Genomic DNA, 16,771 nt, shown 5'->3' on the forward strand with positions numbered 1-16,771 from the left:
AAAGGAGTGTGAAGTGCGGAGACATTTTTCAAAGGCTTTAGGAAACTCCTCCACTGCTTTTCTAGCAGGACTCCTATCCACTATTGCTCAGGGCACGGACAAGTTAGTCTTGCTTCTGCTTTTCCCTCTGCAGGTGCCGAGAACATCACCTGCTACGTGCCAGAAGGTCTACGTGGCTTGAAAATGCCCGCAGTGGAGGCACAGCTCCAGCTGGACTGCCTGATCCAACTGCACAAGCAGGACTACATCTTTCTGTGTCTCGTTGGCTTCTGTATATTCTCAGCTGGCACTGTGGCAGCCTGGCTGGCTGGCATCTGTGCAGTGATAGATGAACTCCACACTGCAAAAGGGGAGGAGGATGAAGAGGAAGACACAACCACTTAGAACGGGCCCTGGAGAAGCTTCTGAATGCCTGTCCCGAGACCTGAAACCAGGTCCTTCCTGTCCAATTTTGCAAATTGAGCGTCCCCCTCCAGAAGTGATTTTTGTGAACCAAAATAAAACTACAGGAGAACAAAGTCCCTGTGTTACAGTTTTGCTCACTCTGCGGCCTCCACATTTATTCTTCCACCGGGGCGCAGGACATCATTGGCAAAATAGCGAGTGGCCACTAGAACTGTGGACAGTGCCTATCTGCCAACCAGGAGCATTAGCACTCCTCCTGTACCACATGACACCCGCTGAAATGCAGGATCAGCACGGGGCCTACCACGTCCCACAAACAGGCGTGAGGAATTATGTCCCATGCACAGGAAAGGCCCCAGAACTGTGCTGTAGCCAGGGAGTTTACCTTTACCAAGGTCTTTGGGCCACAAAACCCAGCAGAGCTTGCTGGGACCAGCCCCGAGAGCTCACTGGTGCCCCAAAGAATCTGAGAATCTTCTGCTGTGCAAAGGCAGGTATATGAGCCAAGAGATTAAAAACAGGGTTGTCAAGTCAGGATCTTATATTTACACCTAGGCTCTAAAGCAGGGTGCTCCTGTCACCAGAAGCCCAGGGCTCCAGTTGGTGAGCAGTAGTGGGGGCCAAAGGCTGCTGGAAACCAGGTCACCTGTTTCCAAGCCTTAATGCAAGCACAAGAGTTTAAGTTTAAGCTCTGAGTTTCTGAAAAGCTTCCATGTGCCCCCCCCACCCTTAAACCTGGGCAGCTCAATAAGAAAGAAACAAATTTTCTCCCCAGAGAAACTATAAAGAAGAAGCATCCACATGTCGCAGTTAAATGCAGAGACTGACACTTTGGGGGAAAAATAATCTGGCATTTTTGTAACTGTTGAAAAAAAAGACGCCCCTCGGTTGGATCCAAAAATCGATTTAATGGCCTAAATGAGGATTTTGACCAGTCGCTAAAATTCCAGAGGCGTCTAATTCCTGTAGCAGGTACTTCTCGGATTCTCCTGAGCGCCCCACGAGCCCCTTGCAGGCCAGCGAGGGGCAATGCCAACACCTGCCCTGCGCAGACGAGCACCCAGATCCTTCATGCGCCACAACTGGCATCAGCAGGTAGGTTTGGTCCCGACCCTAAGGACTGCTCGGAGCGGGCCTCAATCATGCTGGATTAGCACGGGCTGAAGCGTTTTGCTCATTTAGGGCTTTCAGGAACCTGGGATCCCACCGGGTCCTGTTTTCTTCCTTTCTTACACCAGCAACGGTGAAAAGATGCCATCTGTCCTCCTGCAGTGGGACCCCGCTACACCGCCACTGGTTTAGGAACATTTTGCATGTTTGTCCCCTTACAGACCTAGAAAATCCTCCTGAATTTTAAGGTTTGTATCATATATCGCTGAAGCTGGAATCTTTTAACATAAAACGTATTGCCTACACATTATCAAAGTATTCTTGGAAATGACTTGTGTTTTGATACCAAAGTGTATATACAGACCAGAATAAAGGGAGGTGCAAATAAAATCCTGTCATTTGCCTAACACTGCCATTTGCCTAGGGAGGTATCTGCTTGCATGAAAACACACAGCAACTCCACGTGCCAGACGCTGGCTTCTTCGTCCGACACCAGCTGGATCTGGTGAAATATAAGGGAAAAGCATGATAAAATTCCATTAAGCATGCTAAACAGGCTATCTTATAACCATTACAGTGTGACCTGTCTGCAGACTGTGAATCAAAAGTGAAATTACCAAGAAGTGATCTTGCCTCTAATCCATAGGCCCCAAATAGGCAAGAGTGGACGCAGAGGCGCAGTCTAACGGGCGACAGACGTATGTTTGTTCACGCGTATACCAGAGAAGTCTGTAAAGGCTAAAAAAAAAAAAAATAAAAAAATCACCAGTTAGTTGCAGTAAAGCTTCTGTGGGAAAAGCAAAGCTGAAACAGTTTTTAAAAAGCTAAAAATCATCTCCTGAACTATCACGTTACCGAGCTCCAAGACTAACCTGATCTTAAAGGCAGAAAGATGATCAATTAGCTGAACTGGAATTTAAACTATAGCCTATATCAAGGTACACTCACCAATTTTCGGGTCCTCTCCGCAATATCTGACTTTTTTTGTGAGATCACTTCTTGCAAAGCTGTCTAACAAAAAAAGAAACAAAGCAACAAACTTACAACATGAACATCTTTTCAACTGCTACCTCCTTTACTCTTCCAGCTTAGATCTGTCAACAGAACAGACAGTTGCCCTAGTGTCGGTTAAGACTCTTTCAGGGGAAGAGCTACCTTATACTAAGCTAATCTCCCAGATGCAAGCCACAGTTAAGGTCGTACACCTCACTGCTATTTAAATCTCACTGATAGTTTCTCTGGAATGCCACAACTAGCAGATAAAATAGCAGTCTGTAGAAACTTAAAATATAGGGAAGGAAAACATTGTTGAAAAGCCACTGGGAGCATCGAGGAGGCAGGCAGCCGTAGGTGACTTGGAGTAGGGGTGACAGATGGCACTAACTTCGGAAGGTTCTCTCCATCAGCGTGGGCAGGCAGCGCAGAAAACAAGAACACAGCCCATAGCTCCCAAGAGCCAAAACAGCTACCTCTGTACTACGCAGTGCTATCAGCACCCTTCTCTGTACTACCACGCCAAAGCCTTTTCGGCATGCTTGCATGTCTCACTTGCCATCCCAGCTCCATCCCAACCAGCAAATACTGGTGCCATTTTACTTCCTCTATTCTCATCAGCCCTTGTGGTTTGTTACACACCCAATCTTCCTTGCCAGAGGTCATGTTTTTACTTTGAGAAGGCCTACATTAATACACCAGGTCTCCAGTAATAAGAAGGTGAAACATGGTTAATATTAAAAGCAGACAGACGGCTTACAGTAGCACCTCCGAAAAAAATACTAACCAGATTTTCATTTCTCTGAAGTGACAAAAAAGGTTACCTGTGAGACCTAGAAGAAAGCTGCCCTTGCTGGAAAGTAGCACTCTTCCCTACCAACACCACCTTGGCTTATTTTTTTTTTTCTTTCTTTCTTTTTTTTTTTTTTTTTTTAAGAGTCTTTCCTTAAGTAACCCTTCTTAGGCCTCAGTCTATTTCCCAACATAGTTCACCCTCAGTTCTGAGTAAACCCTTCATATTCTGTTCCTTTCAACAAGAAAAGAGGTGCCTCTCCATTCACCACAACAATGTATTTCAAAAGAAAAGACCCTAGCTCTGATTCCAAGCATGTTTCACATCACTTATGGGTAAACAAAGAGGTAAGGGGAGGGATTAAAAAGAATGTGGTGTTGTAATACCTTTTTTGTCTTAAATCAGAAAAGTCCTCTTTATCCTTCACAAAAGTAGGGGAAGGGGACAAAACAAACAAAACCAACACAAAAATAAGGAACACCTGTGATCAGAAGCTACAGCAGCATTCCAGAGAAAGGGGTAGAGAGATCATACCGTTTTCCGACGATAGTCGTGGTTTAGCAGTTGCTGCAATTCCTGAATGTCATCAGACAGCTGCCTGAACTCTGCTTGCTCTTCTACAGGAACAGTGCTAAGCAAACGTAAATAAATAAATAACACAACCACACACTGAGATATTGACAGTTTCAGCATTATTAGTGAAATCGATAGATTAGTGAGGCTAGAACAACCACTCCAGAAAGAATTCATCCTTAAGAGCTTAGACGATCAAAATGATGGTTTCAAATTAAAGATCCACCACAGTCTCTGAGCTACAAAATACAGTTTTCCTCTCACAGCAACCAGGCACTCCCAAAGTCTTATTCTTTGCTCACAACAGCTCTTCTGGCCTCTCACCAGACAAGCCCCTCCTCTAACAGGGCACAACCCAACAGAAACTGCTTTATGCTTCCGGGCTTGCTTCCCAAAGAGGCTAAACAGCAAAGTCAAGTGCCAGTGGAGAAGCTGAGTCTGCCCAGACTAAGCTAAACAGGCTTGGAGGAAAGCTCAAAAATATTACTTCGCTTTGAGAACCAAGCTACAAAGCATGGAGGTGCACATGCTGAGAACGTGTGATGGGGTAAGGGAGAGAAGGTGGACAGTTTGAAAGAAAACTCTCCTAGGAAAGCAAGATATGTTTCACTGCCAGGAAACAAAGCTAACTACTGTCTCAACTTACTGCCTCTACACCGTCTGCCCTTCACAGCAAGCTAGTCCCACACACACCAAAGCCCACACCCGTTACTCAAAGCAAGTACTTTTCTTCTAGTCCAAGAGGAACTACCACCTCAGCTGTCACAGACAAGCAGAAGGGAGGTAGAGGGGCCAAACTTCTGAGCACCGGTTGGGCTGTCCACTATCTACACCAGGTGCAGAGAAGCCTGTTGTTCTCGGTCTGCTCTATCAAACCACAAAGCTCAACTAGTAAGTTCCCAGTTGCACACCCCACACATGCACTAGGAACAGGAGAGCTAGCCAAGAAGGTTAGTGCAACTCAGCTCCTACTCCTTATACTCACTTCAGCTTCTCCAGCTTCACTGCTGCCTCTTGATTTGCTGTCTCCAGCTGTTGCAGTTACTCCACAGCTCATTTCTGCAAGTTAATTACGTGGAGATGTTTTTATTCTAGGGGAACACGGTTTACATTTTGGGTTCTCTCTGAGCTCTGCTAATCACGTATTTCACTTGAAACACACCATCTCTAAACCCACAGGAAAACCCCAGCGTGTTTCTAAAACATGCAGTTAAGAAGTACAACCTCTATGTTCTCAAACTGAGGTTAACATTCCTTATGTTTTAGCAAGCATCAGGAGTAACACAGCCCCGAATCTTACATAGTTCACCTGTAAATCCAAGTAGACTCCACAGCGTGATTCTCGGAAATGTATAAAGTTGAGAATGCCACTCAAGAAGCGAGCTGTCCTCTTTGCTTCTGAAATTAGAATTGCAAGTCATCACTGTTTTGGTCTCCATGCATATTGCAATCACTTAGGAAAAGGTGGGCCAAGCATAATTCACAGAGGAGGCAAGGGATCGCAGAAACAGGGCTTGTCTTCCTCTGCCCCCCCAGCAGGAACATCAGTAACAAGCAAAACTCTCACAAGCTAAGACAGACCCAGAAGTGAAAGCGTTCTTCACAACAGCCTGTCCTAAGCTGTGCGGCGCAGCAGAATCGCCACAGCTGGGAACCGTGGAGACGGAAGAGCAGCTTTCACCATCTAACCGCTCCCTGCGGAGGTATTTGCCTAAGGACTCCAGAGAGAACTCCACAGAGTTCAGGCTACTTTCCATGGCCACGTATTCCCACACCATTTCAAGAGTGCCACAGCTTGATGGACAAACTACTAGCAGTCGAGTGCCAAGCGGGCAGGAAAGCAGCCTGCCTGTCAAGTGCCACCACCCCAATCCCCCTACACTCCCACACAGGACAGACAGCATCACAAGCACTTGCTTACTTGGACTTAGAACATCAGCAATCTCAAAGTCATTAACACGGCACACCGGGAGAAAGAGCTCCCTGCAAGGAAGCAAAACATAGATCTATCTGCAGTCACCATTGCAGTTTTTGTGCTATAGACGCTCACTCAAAAGAGATTTTCTCCTCTTACCCCAGAGCCCAGGTGCAGTAAGCACGCAACAACAACAAGTCCTCTCAGGAGACTAACACAGTACGATCGCCTGCACAGATTAGTGTTTAACGCTCCCATCCCTGCAGCAAAGGCATCTCGAATTCGGGGGGCAAGTTCACCTAACAAGGGCTTCAAACCCCCTTTTGGGTATGATGATGAACTTCTGGCCATTCGCGGTACCCCCAGGCGCTCCAACCCGCCCTTTCACTCCCCCACCCTCTAAATCAAGTCACTAACGCAGCCTCCTAGTCCTCACAGTAAAGGTAACGCATCGATTTAGACAAAAGACAGCTGCCAAGGTTTTTCTTTTCTATTACAACCTTGCTGCCTCTTGCTCGCCTGCAAATTTCATTTTGCTCCAAACCAGAGAGCACAGAGAGCGCTGCAGCCACCACCAGCTCACAGGTGCTCAAAAAAAAAATCAACCCGCCCCCAACCCCACCCCCCCATTCCCTCTGAACTGAAGCCTTGGAAGAAGTAACAACCAAACGGATACAAACTTGTGTACTTACATGTGAATAAACAAGTTACAAACAGGGAGAAAGCCTTCAAATATTTGGGGATACACGATGTCAATGTTGACAGGCATCTAAAGAGGAAAGAGAGCAGAGTGAATACGCAGGCACAGCAGACTTCCAGAAAAACAGGCAGGTTTTCTCCACAACAGAATATCACTCAGACAGACTGAAGACACACCTGATGGTCTCTGCACCCCTGGGGAACACAAGCTGCTAAGGCTCCATCTGCGGGACATGCATCTTCTCTCTAGTAAACTCCAAGCATGAAACACCCTCCCCTCCAGAAACACACACAAAAAGGGAGGGAGGGAGGGAGGGAGGAGTACAGAGGGAGAGAGGAAGGAAAGAAAACCTCCACATAGTCACTGCCAAGTAACAGAAACTCACCCTGGAGAGACACGTCCTAGGATTTGTCCAGAGGCTGCAAAACAAGGCCGTTGGAAAAATGCTCCCCAGACAGTGCCACCCAGAAGCCAGAACTGCTCCCTAAGCCTGCACATTTCAGCTTAAAAACCTCTCCCTCTCAGGGCAAGGAAACGCAGCCGACCCTAAGGAGACAGCACGCTGCGGCCACGTCAGGCGCCCCGCACGCAGGTCCCCTCTCGCGGCGGAGCTCAGGCCCGAGTCGCACAAACACGAACCCCTTGGCAAGAGGAGCTGCTTGGCTCCCCCCACAACACCACGAGTCCCAGCTCTTCCTCTGCTATGTTTTGGCCAGCGAGCTGACTCACAGCTCTGTTCAACGGACGCCGAAGGCTGCCCTCGCTTCTGCCAGCAGACTGCCTCAAGCACCGCTCTGGGCTGGTCGCGCCGTAAGAGGACGACGACAATCAACGTGACAGCATCCGTTTGCCAAGGCCACCAGCCACAGCCGCCCTCGGACGCTGCGCGGCAAACGCACGGCTGCAGTGGGCCACGCTCCGCAGGCAGCGTTCACTGCCCTTCTCCACGGCCCCTTGGAGCTGGCACCCTCCTCCCACCGGGGCCAAAGGCAGAGGCCCGGACAGGGCAGGAAGCGAGGAGGAACCCTCACCCCACCCCACCCCCTAGAAGAAACCAGCCCCAAAAAACAAACCCATCAAAACAAAGATTTTTTTTATTTAAGAAAAAAGAGCAACTCGGATGCAGCACACCCAAAGCCCACTCTTTTGAGAAGCGCCTTGACCTGAACCAAACTCCCAGAAAACAGGCAGAATCTTCTTTGATTCTCAGGTGCAGTCAGCTGTGCCACAGCAACTGTCCGCACACACATCATACTCCCGCTTCAAAGAGATCTCTAGCAAAGGACCTACTGCAAGGACTATGCCGCAATACTGCACTCGCATCCCTGCCTACACACACACAGCAGCCGCTTCCCTGGACACGCACACAGCAAATCCCCACGCTGCACAGTGCCTCCAATGCTCTGGGCTTTCTGCAGCACAGGCAGGATTTCCAAGCTCCTCCTCACTCTGTCAGCACGTGGAAAACCGTACCTTCCTGGCGGCATCCTCCTGACCTCACGTCACGCAAAGGAGAGCAATGCTTCAACATTTCATCTCTACGGCCAACATTTATTATCTGCCCCACACGTTCCGCTGCACGCGAGCCAGGACATTGCACACGAACCACAAAGAAATGCTCTGGGCGGATCCCGTACACCTTCTGCAGGATTCTCATGAAAATCACGTGCAAGACTTCAGGCTGCGAAAGCAAAGACACAAACCAGCGTGTCACCCGCACCGCGCAGGGCTCCCGGGCCGCCCGGAAAAGCAGCCCCGCCGCTACCGCCCCGAGGCGAGGGAGCCGCGCGGCACCGCTCCGCCGCGCTCTGCAACACGAGCGGCGGCACCGCGCGCTCTGACAGCTGCAGGGCACCGGCCCCCCCCGCCCGCCCGCGCCGCGGGGGGCCAAAGCCCGCGCGTCGCCTCAGCGCCCGCCCCGCCCTGCCCCGCCGCACCTTCGGGCCGGGGAACAGGTCGCCCTTGGCCAGGCTGCGGGCTTCGCAGCCGGCCCGGACGCGGCCGCGGAGGCAGGTAGCGATGTCGGCGGGGCTGCAGCGCCGGAACGTCAGCACCTCCATGGCGGCGCCGCCAACCGCCGCCGCCAACCGCCGCCGCCCTTTGAACCCGGCGCCGGCCCCGCCCCGCCCAGTCGTCACTTCCTCCACGCCCGGACCAATCCCCGCGCTCCGCCCCGCCCCCGCAGCCAATCAGCGGCAGCCGTGCGCGGCGGGACCGCCCCCCGGCCCCGGCCCCCTCCACGCGCTGCGAGGTCCCGGCAGCAGGAGGAGCAGCACGCCTGCACGGCGATCCCGGGCTCTCCAGCCACCTGCTTCTCCAGCCTGGAGAGCGCTCCTGCACGCTCCGGGCACTGGGGAGGCACGCAGTGAGCCCCAGGGAGCAGCTCCGCGCGGTGGGATTCAACTCCGCACCCTGGCACGCGTCCCACCCCGCTTCTCCTCACCCGTCTCTCCCCCTTCTGTGCTCCTCCTGGAGAACCTCCAGGGGAGTTCCCATCGCTCTTCTTTTCACCCACTCATCTTTTGGCAACAAGTCTCCGGGGAAAGGCTCCCGTGACCCTGGCCCAAAGGATCTCCGGTGGCCCCCCGACACCGCACCGTGCCCAGCGGCAGCATTACCTCATCTGGAGAAAGAGCGCCGTGAAGAGCGTGCCTGGAAGCTCCCGGTCCACGTCGGGCTTCTCCAGCTCCGTGCACTGCAGAGGGAAATAAATGAATGAGTGAATAAAGCCGACTCGCAGAGGCTCTCTCCGCAGAGATCTCCTCTCCCAGGGAGCCGGGGCAGCACCTACCGACGTCAACAGAGAGGGGCAGATTTCCCAGGCTGAGGTGCAGACGGGACAGGGCCTGGGCCAGTTCTGCCACGGTTAACGCCCCTCCTCCTCCAAAGGGCTCGACGCCGGAGCTAAGCTGGACGGCCGCGCGCCCGCCCGCTCTCCATCCGCTCTTCCTGGCGGCCCAGCTCCTGGCAGCACTGCACATATTCCAGGTAGGACGCGAGGATCTAGAAAGGTCCAGACAGCAGAATGCACAAGACTGGATCTCGCCAGGGTGACTCTCGGGCCTAGAGGGCCACAAACCCCACCGCCACTTTCGCTCTTCTCTTTCACTCGCACGCCTCCCACAGCCACAGCCTGCCCAAGGGTGACAGTCACGATACAAATCCAATGAGAGGAGCAGCCCAGAAGAACAGCAAGCCCCGTCTCCTGGGAGCTCGCAGAGAGAAGTCCCGGGACGGGGACATCCCCGTCCTGTTTGGCCTCTCCTTGCCGGGGCAGACCCTGCGGCTGCTCTTGCCAGGCCAGGGGAAAGGAGCCATGTCGGACGCGCAGCCGCCTGCTGCGGCTGCTGCGGCGCGGAGAAGGCACTCACGTGACTCGCGTCCTCGGACTCCTCGGCCGCGTTGACCCTCATGAGCGCTGCGAGGAGCGAGAGCCTCCGGCCGCTGGAAGTGTTCTCCAGGCTGAAGAGCTGCCGCAGCAAGGAAAGGCAGCGGCTCTGCTGGAACAGCCAGGGCAGCCTCTCCGTCCTGCCACGCAAGAGAAACTGCTGAGCCGCAGCCGCGAGCCGCGCGGGGCCGAGCCTGGCAGGGCCGGGGAGGCGCGGGGCCCATGAGGCGGCTGGGGCGGGCAGGGCTGCAGGGGCGGATGCAGGAGCACCGAGAAGCACCCCGGGGAAAGGTGACTGCTCGCAAGGACGCGACGGCACTACAGCCCGCGCCGACCAGCAAAGCCGGGCACCGGCAGCAGAAGGGGTGCTGTGCGGCAGGCTGGCACCCAGCTGCGAGCCCTGAGCTCCCTCCTCCTCGCCCCTCGCCTCCGCTTCCCCCCGGGCCCACCGCCTGCTCCCTCCTGCACACTCCCTTTCCCTCTGCAGCCTGTGCTCCCCGCTAACACCCCTCTGCTCTCACCCGCGCCGTCCCCCTCGAGACGACACAGCCCGCCTCCCCCGACAGCAGCCCCCAGCGCCTTGCGCAGCGTCGCCCTCGCCAGGACCTGACTCTAGCCCTAAGCCTAGGCAGCTGGTGGCCGAGGGGCTCAGCACCAGCAAGGAAAGGGCTCTTTCTGCCCTTCTCTTCCCCCTGAGCTCCTTACCCCGCCTCTGCGGGAGGGCAGGAGCCTCTGCTCTTCTGGTGAGAGGCGTGCGCCGACTGCTCCAGCAGGAGCTGAAAGAAGGCGGCAGCCGAGGTGCCCGGGAATTTCCGGCCCAGCAGGCTCAGCGCCTTCCTGAGGGTCGTCTTGGCCAGCTCCACGCGTCCCACGTTGTAGCACACCTGCCCAGGAGAAGGCTTCTTCAGGCGGTGCCCGAGGGCTCCGACTGAGCTCACACCACATTTCCCGCCCCTGCCCGACGTGAGGCCGAGGGCCTCGACCGGCTGGGGCCGGAGGACGCGGCGGTCGCAGGCAGGGCTGCTCACTGCGGCCGGGCCTCAAAGTGCCAGAGGTGTCCCCCCGCCGCCCCCGCCGGCTGCCCCACGCCACCACGGCATCCCGCTCCTCCCGCCCCGAGAGCCCTCGCGGCCGCCCTGCCGCTTTACCTCCCCTTGCAGGCTCAGGAAGGTGGCTTCTTCAAAGCAGGCCGGCACCGGGGCTTTCTGAGCCGCCGAGCTCCTCAGGGCCTCTGCTTTGCGCAGGCTCGTGAAGGCCTTGGAGCAAGCGCACGGAGAGCGGGTGAGCGGCGCTGCGGAGCCCGCCTCCAGCCCCAGCACTCCCACCCGCCTGCACAGCTCCCCACGGAGGCCGTGCCCCTGCCCCTGCCGATGCCACAGCGCACGCCGCGGGCACGAGCGCTCCTCCGCACCGCCTCCCTGCTGGGCACCTCGCGCGAAGGTCCCGCTCCCCTGCCCCGCGGCTCTTGCCCCGGGACAGGCAAGCAGGAGGAAAACCCCGGCTCCGACCCCAGCCCTTCGCCCCCAAGGGCCCACAGAGGCCGGTCCTAGTGCAGGGGGGAAATGGGCTTGCCCTGGGCAAGGCCACCGAGAGGCCTCCACGTGCAGCGGCCTCTGGCACGCAGGACAACTCACCAGGTAGTTGTCGGAGACGTGCAAGCAGGCAGCCGCGCTCTCCAGCAGGTAGTAGAGGGCTCTGGCATCGTTGCCCATTGCCGTGTGGTGGTGAGCCAGGGGCACGAGCACCAGCTCCACGACGGCCTTGCACTCGCAGGAGCGCGCGGCCCCGGGCGTCCCTCTGCTCTGGCCGGGCACCGCAGGAAGCTGCTCCGCCTGCGCCAGAAACCGCTCTGCCTCCCTACGCCGAGACGAGGGCACGGAGAAAGAAGAGACACGCTAGCACCCCCGCACTGCCCTGGCCGCCCGCACTAACACCGCGCTCCAGCGCGGCACACGGCCGCGTGCACGGCTGCCTCATGCGGCTGCGCTGCGTTTCACAGCCTCCCCAGGCGCGGAGAGCACTGCCCAGTTATTCTCGCTGCCCCACGCGGCAGCAGCCGCGCTCTCGCCCGGCTCCAAGCAAAGCCTGTGCTGCTCCTAACACAGGGCTTTGGGGCACGGCGCCTCTTCTTCCTCTGTGTAATAAATTGTAACTCTTTGTTCATTGTTTAGAAGGAGGAATAAGCCGATGGAGGGGGAGGAGGAGGTTTTACAACAATCAGGGTTGAGACATGGTGTCAGACAAATAAATTATGGTAAGCACAAAAGCTTATATGACCCCTTGTGGAACCGGTGTCGGGGCCCTAGCTATCTTGCAGGACTATGAAGAGCTGAAGTAAGCAACAAGCTGCTCAGAGGTTTTGAAGGTAAAAGGATAAAGAAAAGATAAGCAGGCGCCTGTAATTTTCTCACAGAACAGCATCCCAAAAGGGAGTCAACACAACAGATAAGCAAACCCCTGTGATCACTCACAAGGAGACAAACCAAAATAAAGAGGCAGAAGAAGAGCACGGCCTTCCTCTCCACGACCACCAGAGAGCTTCAGACGACCCCCCCAGCAACTCACACATGCGCGGGACGCACCGGGAGATTACAACGCAGACTATAAGGGGGGACTGTGTGTGAGGGAGGCGCGCGCCGTTCGCGGAGCTGAGACTCCCCGGCCGCCCAGCGCAGTTTTGCTTGTGGCTGCTTACTTAATTAAATGAATTGTTCACATGATTTAACAAACTCTCTGTATGAATTGACCTTCAAGAGAGTAACTTATGACACGCAACTGCCCCTGCGACGGCGCCGCTTCAGGAGCAGCAGCCGCTTCCCGCGCAGCGCCGCCGCCCCACGACAGGCCGCACCGCGCCGGGCCGGGCCGGGTCGGGCCGCGCCGGGCGCCCCCGCGCAGGCGCGTGCGCGGCAGCGGCAGCCGGGGCGGGGGCGGGGCCTGCCCGGGAAGGTGCCGCGAGGGGCGTGGCCAGCGCAGCCGCCGTGCTGCGGGGCAGAGGTCGAGGAAGAGAGCGACCATTGGCTGCGGTGCCGCTCTCTGATTGGTGCTCTCCCTGGGGAGGCGGGGCTGGCAGGCTTCCCGCTCGCGGGAGGTGGGGGCAGCGCGCGGGGCTGCTCTGGCCGCGGCGGGATGGTGCTGCGGGGCGGCGCGGAGCCGGGCGGCGGCGGCGGCGGCGGCTGGGGGGGGCAGTGAGCACTGGGGCCAGGCGGCAGCGGGAGGTGTGGGGGGGAGGGGGTGGGTCGCGGCGGGGACTGGGCGGCGGCTGGCGGCGCGGCGTCCTGCAGGGACGATGGCTCCTCGCTGTCCTCCCTCAAGCGCCTGGAGCGCTCGCAGCGCACGGAGCGGCTGGACACACTGTTCGGCTTCGAGCGGCCCACGGAGCGTGGCGAGCGCACGGGCTGGCTCATCAACATGCACCCGGTAGGACTGGGCCGGGGGGGGATGTCACCGGCGGGGGGTGTCACCCACAGGCACCTGGTAGGACTAGGGGGGACAACGATGGGGGGGTCACCGACATGCACCTTGTAGGACGGGGGGCGAATGTCACCGACGAGATGGGGAGATGTCTCCGACAGGCACCCGGTAGGACCTGGGTGTGAGGGGAGGTGTCACCAATAGACACCCAGTAGGACTGGGGCAGGGGAGGTGTCACCGACAGGCACCCGGTAGGACCTGGGTGTGAGGGGAGGTGTCACCAATAGACACCCAGTAGGACTGGGGCAGGGGAGGTGTCACCGACAGGCACCCGGTAGGACTGGGGTGGGAGGGGGCGGGGGGGGTCGTGTGTCGTAACAGGCCATGTGCATGTGCAGACGGAGGTGCTGGGCGAGGACCGGCGGCTGGTGAGCGCTGTGGACTACTTCATCCCGGAGGATGGGAGCTGCTTCGAGGTGCATCCCGTTCCTCCAGTGCAGCGCTGGTGCCCGGGCTGGGCGTCCTGCCTGCCCCCACCGGTTTGGCTCTTCTGGGCCCCAGGCATCACCCACAAGGCAGCAGCACTGTCTGCCCTACGCTGGGTCCACCTGGGACCCTTGGGGGCCAATGTGGGTGCTGCAGAGATGCAGGGATGTGTGTGTGGCACAGAAATGCCAGCAACGCGCAGCAAGGGCAGCGCGGTGCCCGTTGCTTCCGTTGGGAACCGTTGGGTTGGTTTCTCACCTTGGCTGCAGGGTCGCGCAATGTTCACCGGTTTTGATTTCTCCTGGGTGGCCCTGCCCTATAAGCCGTATTTCTACATCGCTACCCAGAAGGCGAGTATGGACTTGGAAGCTGCGCACTGGCAAGTGGGGTCTTGAGTAAACTAGTGGCCGAGGTCCCAGAGACAAGGGCAGGTTTGACTTGAAGGGTCCCCCAGTCAGCTGAGAGGCCTTGTGACCGACCATCTTCTTGGGTTGGTAGGAGAAAAATACAGCTCCAGTGCTTCTGTTGGTGGTTTTGTCAGAGCTGTTAGAGAAGACCTGAGATGGGAAGCAGCTGTATCAGTATGGTGGCTCCACTAAGGTTTCTTAGAGGGAGGTTGGTTTGTTATGTGATGAATTATCCCTTCAAGGAGCTGTCATATTTTTCCTGTTCTTTTTTTGTCCTAAAATTGATCTCTGGAGCCTATTTCACTTCTTCTAAGCCCAAACAGGGGTAAATTTCCCCTCTCATCTCGTCTTGATCCTGCTCGTGCTGCAAAACTGGGTTTGTTCTGACGGTGCTGTGAATTGACGATCAAAGAGAGCCCCAGTGTGAAGGAACAGATTTCCAGATGGCCAGGATTTCAGGACAGCCTCGTGTCCTCCCCTCACAATTGAGGACACTAGTGCCAGAACCTCTTGTGAGCTTGTCTTCTCCTCTGGAGAAGTGTCTGGCTTTGTTGCTCATTCTCCAGTTTCTTTGCAGGGCTGTGAACGAGAAGTGTCATCCTTCCTCTCCAAGAAGTTTCAAGGGAACATTTCAAAGCTGGAAACTGTCCCCAAAGAAGATTTGGATCTGGTCAGTATTCCTCTGCCTGCTGTACTATTGAATAACTAATCTTTCTTTCTTTCTTTCTTTCTTTCTTTCTTTCTTTCGAGCTCAAGTGGAGTAGAAAGGGGCTAAGCAGTAAAGGGAAGCAGTATGCTTACCTTTAATCTTCAAGCACTGTTTGCATTGCATATCATGTATAGGCTAATTATTGCTTATTGATAGTAATTACTTCTTATAGTAATAGTAAATAAAATATATGTTCTGCTCCAGCACATAGTCTTTTTCACAGGATGCTCAAGAAACTTCCTGAGCTAGAAATGGTTGGAGATTAAGAGTGTTGTGGCAGAGGGGGATAGTATACATTTACTCTTTCTTGGGTGTGTACTGGTGATTGCGCTTGGAAACAGACAACAAGACAAGATGGCCCTTGGTGTGAACTGGCATAGCTCATATGTTCTTCGCTGTCTTACGTGCTTGCTAGCATCTCTTCTCACTCCTAGTCTTTCCATCCAATTACTACCTCTTCTTTGGCCAGTTCTTCCACGTGTGCCAGTATAATTTGCCTTCCCAACGCTTTCTTACTGTTAGCAGTCTTCCCCTTTCCCTCATTACTCTTTTCCACCCTTAGCTGGCACTGTCTTGTTGCTTTGTAGCCAACTCACTTGGTGGATCTTAAGCAGAACTACATTAAGTTATCCTTCCACGTGGTGGAGGACTTGGTGAAGGTGCGGAAAGAGATCTCTCTTGCTGTGAGGAGAAACAGAGAGCGAGACCAGGCGAGCAATGTCTATACGTCTATGCTGTCAAGGAAAGAGGTCTCCTTAGGATGGTTGGCCCATGGGCTTCTTAGGATTCCCCTAGTCACACAGACTAAAAAGTACAAATGAGAATTCCAATTTTCTCTTTGGTTTCCTACACCTGATGTCTGATTTCAGTTGAACCATTTCAAAGGAAGAGGAATCTAGTGAAGTGAGCACTTCCTGCCCAACTGAGAGGTGTACATCATTTGTTCCAGGTGATTCCTGGGGTGCCCAACTATTCTTAAACTCGTTGTTATGCTTTATAAATCCAATGCCATAAGAAACCTCTCTTATAAAGGCATAGAGGTAATAAGTGTTTTTTGCCTGCGCAATGTTTCCTCACGTGCTGTCAATCCTGATGACTCTCTTTCTCGAAGGGGGTTGTTGCATTAAAGAGAAGCTTTTGTTATTCCGTTCTCTCCTGTTAATGAATTTTGCTGTTTGGTTATCAGTGGGTACCACTGTTGCTACCTTGTCTCCTACAGTCAAGCCTGCTGGGTCTGAGATGTGCATAAACCTACTTAGGTAAATTAGTTGTTAATCTAATGAGAACTGCTCGTTAAATCATACTCTAAAGCTGATTTGAGTTTAATGTATTTGGTCATATTCAGGATCCGGTTGTTCTCGCCTTTGACATTGAAACTACCAAACTCCCTTTGAAGGTTCCTGATGCAGAGGCAGACCGGATCACGATGATCTCCTACGTGGTTGATGGGCAGGTAATGGAACAACAGTTCTTTTCTTCATGCTTTGGAGCAGAATGCTAGACAGCAAACGAGCATGTCACCTTTGGCGGTCTGGTCCCTGGCTTGCTTTGTTGCTAGTTGCTTGGTCTATATGTAATGGCTGTGGAAATAAAATTGAAGTCTAGTCTGAATGATGCATAAGGATTTCCTCGTTTTGTATGTTGGAGAACCCAGCTAAGGCTACTGGTGCCCCTTTGAGGGGCAGTAGTAATTTGGAGAGTATAGCCCTTAAGTTGTCTCCCTTTTGGCACCCTTTAGGTGATTGTAAGCAATTGTTCAGAAGGTGACCTCCAAAGAGCCGTTCCCACTTGACAAAAGCTCTACCTATCAAGCTGTGCAAGGATTATCGCATCGATGGAAGACTATTTCATCCTTTAGGCAGTGTGTTCCGGTTGTTC

The 16,771-nt window shown here is 54.6% G+C and overlaps 1 protein-coding gene and 1 pseudogene across 1 annotated transcript; one reads left to right on the forward strand and one right to left on the reverse strand.

Moving 5' to 3' along the window:
• Window positions 1-1,306: 1,306 nt before the first annotated feature.
• LOC134148669 (kinetochore protein Nuf2-like) lies at window positions 1,307-8,564 on the reverse strand. Its single transcript, XM_062591046.1, is given in 9 exon segments — window positions 1,307-2,017; window positions 2,133-2,253; window positions 2,464-2,526; window positions 3,836-3,932; window positions 4,860-4,933; window positions 5,175-5,272; window positions 5,796-5,857; window positions 6,482-6,558; window positions 8,427-8,564. Coding segments are annotated over 8 exon segments (624 nt in total). The 5' UTR covers window positions 8,550-8,564; the 3' UTR covers window positions 1,307-2,017; window positions 2,133-2,223.
• Window positions 8,565-11,439: 2,875 nt separating this feature from the next.
• LOC134148781 (DNA polymerase epsilon catalytic subunit A-like) overlaps window positions 11,440-16,771 on the forward strand; it is a 28,101-nt pseudogene continuing 22,769 nt past the window's right edge.

Source organism: Rhea pennata, chromosome 18 (assembly GCF_028389875.1).
Source record: "Rhea pennata isolate bPtePen1 chromosome 18, bPtePen1.pri, whole genome shotgun sequence".
Classification (NCBI taxonomy): Eukaryota; Metazoa; Chordata; class Aves; order Rheiformes; family Rheidae; genus Rhea; species Rhea pennata.